This window comes from Lottia gigantea (assembly GCF_000327385.1).
Source record: "Lottia gigantea unplaced genomic scaffold LOTGIsca_281, whole genome shotgun sequence".
Lineage (NCBI taxonomy): Eukaryota > Metazoa > Mollusca > Gastropoda > Lottiidae > Lottia > Lottia gigantea.
The window spans coordinates 68,108-77,145 of NW_008708903.1; the positions used below are offsets into that span (position 1 = coordinate 68,108).

The 9,038-nt window shown below is 31.0% G+C and overlaps 2 protein-coding genes across 2 annotated transcripts in view; both read left to right on the forward strand.

Annotated features, from left to right (window-relative positions):
- Positions 1 to 7,893, forward strand: part of LOTGIDRAFT_175435 (hypothetical protein) — a gene marked incomplete at both ends in the record, with an annotated part of 13,076 nt that extends 5,183 nt beyond the window's left edge. The window contains 2 exons of the mRNA XM_009056651.1: positions 6,200 to 6,285; positions 7,866 to 7,893. Of these exons, the coding sequence (XP_009054899.1) occupies positions 6,200 to 6,285; positions 7,866 to 7,893 (114 nt within the window). The remainder of the gene's footprint in view (positions 1 to 6,199; positions 6,286 to 7,865) is intronic.
- Positions 7,894 to 8,921: 1,028 nt separating this feature from the next.
- The window catches only part of LOTGIDRAFT_175436 (hypothetical protein), a gene marked incomplete at both ends in the record, with an annotated part of 24,823 nt that continues 24,706 nt past the window's right edge, over positions 8,922 to 9,038 (forward strand). The window contains one exon of the mRNA XM_009056652.1: positions 8,922 to 8,949. Coding sequence (XP_009054900.1) covers positions 8,922 to 8,949 — 28 coding nt within the window. The remainder of the gene's footprint in view (positions 8,950 to 9,038) is intronic.

A 9,038-nucleotide genomic window follows, 5' to 3' on the forward strand; every position in this document is an offset into this window, starting at 1 on the left:
TTGACATTGTTAAGATGAAGTTTGTAATAGCTTGACATTGTGAAGATGAAGTTTGCAATAGCTTGACATTGTAAAGATGAAGTTTGTAATAGCTTGACATTGTGAAGATGAACTTTGTAATAGTTTGACATTGTGAAGATGAAGTTTGTAATAGCTTGACATTGTGAAAATGAAGTTTGTAATATCTTGAAATTGTGAAGATGAAGTTTGTAATAACTTGACATTGTGAAGATGAAGTTTGTAATAACTTGGCACTGTGAAGATGAAGTTTGTAATAGCTTGACATTGTGAAGATGAAGTTTGCAATAGCTTGACATTGTTAAGATGAAGTTTGTAATAGCTTGACATTGTGAAGATGAAGTTTGTAATAGCTTGACATTGTGAAGATGAAGTTTGTGATAGCTTGACATTGTTAAGATGAAGTTTGTAATAGCTTGACATTGTAAAGATGAAGTTTGTAATAGCTTGACATTGTGAAGATGAAGTTTGTAATAGCTTGACATTGTGAAGATGAAGTTTGTAATAGCTTGACATTGTGAAGACGAAGTTTGTAATAGCTTGACATTGTTAAGATGAAGTTTGTAATAGCTTGACATTGTGAAGATGAAGTTTGTAATAGCTTGACATTGTTAAGATGAAGTTTCAATATGATTCTGATCTTGATCAATATTGACATTTGCTTACAATATTTCTAGAAGTGCAGAAAATGTTGAAATTTATTTGGTTTCAGTTTGGCAGATGCAGGTTTTTGCCTGTCAAAGGTGTAGTTATATTTGGAACTTGTTGAATTGTAGATGTAAAGGGCAGAGTTTGATATCTTGTTGTTAGAAATTTGATATGAAATAGAAAGGGCAGAGTTTGATTTCACATTTTAGTTTTCTTTTGACATCAATAACAGTTTATACAGTATTCCATGTCTAATACAAGTCCTCTTCTTGTGACCTTGGCCAGTGCCTCTATAGGTGAGTATCTTCTATAATACATAATACTTGTTACCCTGGCCAGTGCCTCTATAGGAGAGTATCTTTTTTAACGCCTAATACTTGTGACCTTGGCCAGTGCTTCTATAGGAGAGTGTCTTCTATCTATAATACCCAAATGTCTTTTCAACTAAAGTCATACCATACTAATGACTAACTAATTTTCACATAATTAATAGACTTATCTATTGCTCTGTGACCTAGGCCAGTGCTTTCACTCGTCTCAATACACCCTAACACCCATAACAACATCAGGGATAGTGTCTTTTCTACGCCATATTTCCTTCTGTTTCTGTTAAACTAAGTTATCACTGGTGCCTTGCCATATTTCCTTCTGTTTCTGTTAAACTAAGTTATCACTGGTGCCTCGCCATATTTCCTTCTATTTCTGTTAAACTAAGTTATCACTGGTGCCTCGCCATATTTCCTTCTGTTTCTGTTAAACTAAGTTATCACTGGTGCCTCGCCATATTTCCTTCTGTTTCTGTTAAACTAAGTTATCACTGGTGCCTGGTATTTATTAGTTGTTGTATTGTGCTATAAGGTTGGTGCCCTGTTTTATTTTTCAATGCGTATTAAAACTGATACAATGGAAATTAGATTAGTATTTTATTAGTTATGTTAATTTATACCTTGTCTTATCTTCTTAACAATTTATTCTCAACAATACACAGCCTTGTTTTATATCACACCTTTAATTTCTATTTTATTGTCTTTGTTTAATTTCCCTGCAATCTTTATTCTAACCTTAGTTTTTATCTCACTTTAACTCGATACCTTCATAGTTCTACATTATCTCTCTTTCTAGTCTTCTAAATACTCTGTTTTATTTTACTCTTAGTTTGATATCTTCATAGTCTTTCTACATTATCTCTCTTTCTAGTCTTCTAAATACTCTGTTTTATTTTACTCTTAGTTAGATATCTTCATAGTTCTACATTATCTCTCTTTCTAGTCTTCTAAATACTCTGTTTTATTTTACTCTTAGTTTGATACCTTCCTAGTCTTTCTACATTATCTCTCTTTCTAGTCTTCTAAATACTCTGTTTTATTTTACTCTTAGTTAGATATCTTCATAGTTTTCTACATTATCTCTCTTTCTAGTCTTCTAAATACTCTGTTTTATTTTACTCTTAGGTTGATATCTTCATAGTTCTACATTATCTCTCTTTCTAGTCTTCTAAATACTCTGTTTTATTTTACTCTTAGTTAGATACCTTCCTAGTCTTTCTACATTATCTCTCTTTCTAGTCTTCTAAATACTCTGTTTTATTTTACTCTTAGTTAGATACCTTGTTTATTGTTTATTGTTTATTGTCTATAGTTTATTATTTATAAATGAAATTTGAAGTCTATGTGTGAAGTAACCATGCTTCAGAAATTGAAAGTTAAAACTGAAAGACTAACTAGAATATGTACTATTTATAATAGATATGAATGTGGTTTTAACAAACTTGTAAATGATATAACATGTTTTAACCTGTAACCTCTAAAATAAAACATATTTATTAATCTAGATAAAACACTAGAGAAAATAATATAATTTATAATTCATCATATAAAATAATCTATTGTTATGTATCTTCACACTCTCTTACCTGTCCTCTACCTGACATTTAACACCTTGGTGGAGATAGATACAGGTTGGTGTGTGCTATATCTAACTTTTTAGGCCTTACATAGAATGAGTTTAAATTTACATGAAGGTTGTTAATGTAGGATTTGATTGGATTGTTGGTTTGCGAATACAGCCAATCAGAGGCCTTAAAAGAAAGTCTTTAAACAATAAGCAATGACATTTACAGCCTGTCTGTCGAGGTCTTTGATTGGCGGGAGTACAATCCAATCAAATCGCTGCATTTAATGATACAAGAAAGGTGGCTTTATCAGCCAAGGTATAAGACGAAGTTCATAATACCTTGACATTGTGAAGATACAAGAAAGGTGGCTATATCAGCCAAGGTATAAGACAAAGTTCATAATACATTGACATTGTGAAGATACAAGAAAGGTGGCTATTTCAGTCAAGGTATAAGATGAAGTTGGTAGGTGATAAATATAATATTATTAACCTCATTTTTTTCATGGTGAATTTTTGTTTTATTCCCCTATTTTCATTGATTATATGGGGCATGTAGTCATAGAATATTCAAGTTTTACCTCTGATATACTAATAAATAAACCAAGTACTAACCATCTGAAGTGGTATCAGGTATCTAGAAGAGTCAGTCTACCCTGTCTTGTTAAGAATATAATTTGTGTGTATTTCTATGTATAGTATAAGTATAATGTATTTGATAGACTGTAGTAAGATTATAATGATATTACTGTACTGTATATCTATAGGTGGATGTTATAAACAGATCTACGTTAAGTACTGAGTGTTTACTATTACTAGTACCTCCCTCGTATCATCAGGATATTTAGATAGTTAACACCTGCTATCAATTGCTTTCAAGATGCGTTACTGAAATACTAGTAAACAACTGAAATAATAGTAAACAACTGAAATACTAGTAAACAACTGAAATACTAGTAAACAACTGAAATAATAGTAAACAACTGAAATACTAGTAAACAACTGAAATACTAGTAAACAACTGAAATACTAGTAAACAACTGAAATACTAGTAAACAACTGAAATACTAGTAAACACCAGCCAAGAATGATTTTAAAGTAGGGCTAGGTACAGCTATTGAAATACTAGTAAACACTAGACAAGAATGATTTTAAAGTAGGGCTAGGTACAGCTATTGAAATACTAGTAAACACTAGACAAGAATGATTTTAAAGTAGGGCAAGGTACAGCTATTGAAATACTAGTAAACACCAGACAAGAATGATTTTAAAGTAGGGCTAGGTACAGCTATTGAAATACTAGTAAACACTAGACAAGAATGATTTTAAAGTAGGGCTAGGTACAGCTATTGAAATACTAGTAAACACCAGACAAGAATGGTTTTAAAGTAGGGCTAGGTACAGCTATTGAAATACTAGTAAACACTAGACAAGAATGATTTTAAAGTAGGGCTAGGTACAGCTATTGAAATACTAGTAAACACTAGACAAGAATGATTTTAAAGTAGGGCTAGGTACAGCTATTGAAATACTAGTAAACACCAGACAAGAATGATTTTAAAGTAGGGCTAGGTACAGCTATTGAAATACTAGTAAACACCAGACAAGAATGGTTTTAAAGTAGGGCTAGGTACAGCTGTTGAAATACTAGTAAACACTAGACAAGAATGATTTTAAAGTAGGGCTAGGTACAGCTATTGAAATACTAGTAAACACCAGACAAGAATGATTTTAAAGTAGGGCTAGGTACAGCTATTGAAATACTAGTAAACACTAGACAAGAATGATTTTAAAGTAGGGCTAGGTACAGCTATTGAAATACTAGTAAACACTAGACAAGAATGATTTTAAAGTAGGGCTAGGTACAGCTATTGAAATACTAGTAAACACCAGACAAGAATGATTTTAAAGTAGGGCTAGGTACAGCTATTGAAATACTAGTAAACACCAGACAAGAATGGTTTTAAAGTAGGGCTAGGTACAGCTGTTGAAATACTAGTAAACACTAGACAAGAATGATTTTAAAGTAGGGCTAGGTACAGCTATTGAAATACTAGTAAACACCAGACAAGAATGATTTTAAAGTAGGGCTAGGTACAGCTATTGAAATACTAGTAAACACTAGACAAGAATGATTTTAAAGTAGGGCTAGGTACAGCTATTGAAATACTAGTAAACACCAGACAAGAATGATTTTAAAGTAGGGCTAGGTACAGCTATTGAAATACTAGTAAACACCAGACAAGAATGATTTTAAAGTAGGGCTAGGTACAGCTATTGAAATACTAGTAAACACTAGACAAGAATGATCTTAAAGTAGGGCTAGGTACAGCTATTGAAATGATCTTCCTATGATTTTATAATTTGGTTTATTGATTATCAAGTTTCATAATTGATCAAATGTTGATGTTATATTTTCTTCACTGTACCCAGCTTAACATCATTCATCCATTGATTCAGCACATAAATTACCCTGTGTTATTATTATTATTCTGAAATAGGTACACACTGTCAGTTTAATACAAGAATATAATAAATTAGAACATGTATTTTATTATATATAACTAATATAATTGTTAATTTTATGATACTAGAACATGACAGTTATCTACCTTGCCTCGTTAAAAACTAACTTTATTATATAAAATTTGGGTTGATTCCATGAAATATATTTAGATGTAATGAAGGTAGAGATCAAGCTGTGTTTGTGAAATGTTTATATTTTGGTAATGTTTAATCTAAGAGAAACAGTTATTTCCACTGTGCCAACATATTTCTTTTATTTACAAATTACATATACAGATAGTACAGTAATAGTTGTTTAAATTTTTAATGTTTTAGATTGTAAACATCAGAGATTATACTGGCAAATAATAATGTTTATTTCAGAGAGTCCACGTAGCTAATAATGTTTATTTGGTATTTAGTCTTGTCAATTCAGTATCTCTTTCAGAGAGTCTACATAGCTAATAATGTTTATTTGGTATTTAGTCTTGTCAATTCAGTATCTCTTTCAGAGAGTCTACATAGTTAATAATGTTTATTTGGTATTTAGTCTTGTCAATTCAGTATCTCTTTCAGAGAGTCCACGTAGCTAATAATGTTTATTTGGTATTTAGGTTAGAGAGTCCACATAGCTAATAATGTTTATTTGGTATTTAGGTTTATCAATTCAGTATCTCTTTCAGAGAGTCCACGTAGCTAATAATGTTTATTTGGTATTTAGGTTAGAGAGTCCACATAGCTAATAATGTTTCTTTGATATTTAATCTTGTCAATTCAGTATCCCTTTCAGAGAGTCCACATAGTTAATAATGATATATATTTGGTATAATATATTAGTTGGGTTTGTTGTCTAGGCATTAGTTTTCTAAGTTGTGAACTGTATCCCTGACACTGATAGAATCAATTTACACCATTCTAATTTTCCAATTCAAATAGATCTGTTTAGTGATGTTATCAATGGTGTAAATTGATCAGTGTTCCTGATATAGAAAATTGAGAAAACCTCTTTACAATCCCTTTAATACTGAGCTTTAAGAAGTTATATTATATTCTGTATTTTTGATAAATTTTGCTAATAGTTGATATTTCAGAGAGTCCACATATCTATAGATGATGTTTTATTTTTATATTTTAGATGAGATTTGCTATAAATATAACAACCTGGACAGAGAAAACACCAGCGTTATATCACGGTCATCTGGCCTTTCTAGATTTTACCAGGTAAGTCAACTAACTTCTCTACTTCTTTATTAGTTGATAATAACAAATCACAAGACAATGTTATAGAATATAATAAACACTCCTTACTTCAAAATGTGTTGTACCAGCCTTAGATAATAACATGGGAGCGGTGGCTCAGTGAGTTAGACGCTTGCTTGCTAACCTAAAGGCCCAGGGTTTAATCCCAGCATAGGTCAAGATAATACCTTTTTTCAACACGATTTTCCAATATCAGTGATGTAGGTAAGAGGGGCTGACATAGTCGTTCACATGAGAAAATAAACCAAGACACAATTATTTTACATATTGATTGAAATAGTATTATCTAGTGACTGTATGATTGATTACTTTCTTCTATTACTTCACTGAATCTACCCAGTAGATCCAAATCTTATTCTTATTGTTGAAAATCAATTTTAACAAGAACATATTTTATAATCATGTTTTTATCACAAACTAGAAATTTTCAGCATTTTACACAAATTAGAATGTTTTTATCACAAACTGTTTATTACTAAAGAAATATTGTTGATAAAAATTGTGTTTTTTCTTTGGATTAGCTCTTCTACTTGTCAGAGTTTCATGTTGTTTTAATTCAGATAGTATCAAAAAAAAAAATATTTTCAAGTATTTCCATGTTTTCCTGTGGTTTATCAAGATTAAACTCCAAATAACACGTGCCAGTTGAGTGTCTGTAATCATATAAAATATAGAAAATCTTGTTTTGAAAAGAGGAAATGTAAATATTTATTTCCCTGGTCTACAATCTGCCCCTGGGCTGGAATCTACAGGTTTTACTGTCAGTAACTTGTACTAGTTTGAGGTCACAGTGTCAAGTGTCGAACATGTGCTCAGTTTTCTCTAAGGTTCGTACCCAAATATTGGAAAGTCAACCCCTGATTTCCTTAGAATCATTTTGAAAATAGTAAACACTAAATGTATGCTAATTTAAGAACTTATAAATTTTCTGCTAACTTTCAAAATATTAAATTGTAACTTCAAATATCAAAATATTAAATTGTAACTTCAAATATCAAAGCTGTTTCAGTTTTGTATTATTGGAATAAGTTTTATTTGCCAGTGGACTTGTATTAATCAGCTCTGTTGCTAGGAATGAATTGGTGCTGGGGCTCAGATTTTGTACTTTGTAATTTGAAGAATTAAAGACCCAAAGAACTCATTTCTGACAATTTGAGGTGTCAAAAACATATCAAAATCTATATCATTTTGATTTTATACAAAGATACTGTCAATAATCAATCTCTCTTGAACTGAAGAAGGTTTAGCTGGGGTTTAGTTCTCACTTGCTGGGACCCAACCCCCACGGACCCCACCCTAACAACAGGGCTGGTATTAATGGATTCCTAAGTTTTTAACAAGTAATTTTTTGAAGTGAAGATATATCATTAAAAAAATCAATTAGTTAGATAGAGATGTAACAGAATCCAGTATTTTTTAGTTTTTGTTGTATACTCTTGTAATAATCTCAAATTAAATGAAGGGATGTGGAGGTCAGCATCTACAGCACTATTTAGTCTAACATCTGTTATTATACAGGTTTCTATGATAATATCTTACAGGCTCAGTAAAAGAGTAAAATATGAATAATATATTTATTATCTACCAGTAGATAGAGGTAGAGTCAAATTAATGGTTTTATAATTTATTTTGATTAAACAGATGTTTAAACTATTCTTTCTACCTCCCACAGACTTATCTTAACTCATAGATTCATCTTAATACTATACTCATCTTATACCTTGACTATAATAATCACATTTCTAATATCACACTCTTCATAATGTCAAGCTATTACTAACTTCATACTTATACCTTGACTGTAATAGCCACTTCATCACAATTTCAAGCTATTACAAACTGTGTCTTATACCTTGACTACAATAGCCACTTTCTAGTATTATGAAATGTAGCATTTTGATTGATTGTGTGCCAGCGAATGCAGCCAATCAGAGACCTTGACACAAAGACTGTGAGTAATATCTACATAAATAATCTTTTTGATCAAACTGAATTTGTTTTAAAAGGGTAAATTAAAAACTGAGTGTACTAATCGTTAAGTAAGCAACTTAAACTAGTGTTGATGTTGGGTCTCATAAAGACTGGATGGGTTTTAGATAAATTTTGACCTATAGAAGAATCATAATGTTTCTGTAATTTAAGGGTATCTGTATTGATAATTATTATATTTCACCACCTAGAAATGGTGTTAAAACAGATGTAAAATACAGACAGACATGCTGTTAGATTAATGTTGTTTATTGTAATTTGACATGTAGGTTGAGTTGTAATTGATGAGGGAAGATTAAAATAATAGAAATGTTTAAGTTATTAATGTAGTTTTTGTCAGCATCTTGCTTCCTATTAAACTCACATTGTTTGGTGCAGAATTGGATGTTTTAATTAATTTTTGAACAGGTTATGATGAATTTTTTTATTTCAATTAACATCAGAATAAAATTATTATAACGACAACGTATGGATCAAACTCAATCCTGAGATTCTTGAATTGATAGGATTTCATCTTGTACCATAATATTACTTCACAGAAGGAATGACAGAAGGAAGAAATGACAAAAGGAATGAATGACAGAAGGAATGAATGATAGAAGAAAGGAATGACAGAAGGAATGGACAGAAGGAACAGTAGGACTGACAGAAGGAACAGTAGGACTGACAGAAGGAACAGTAGGACTGACAGAAGGAACAGTAGGACTGACAGAAGGAATGACAGC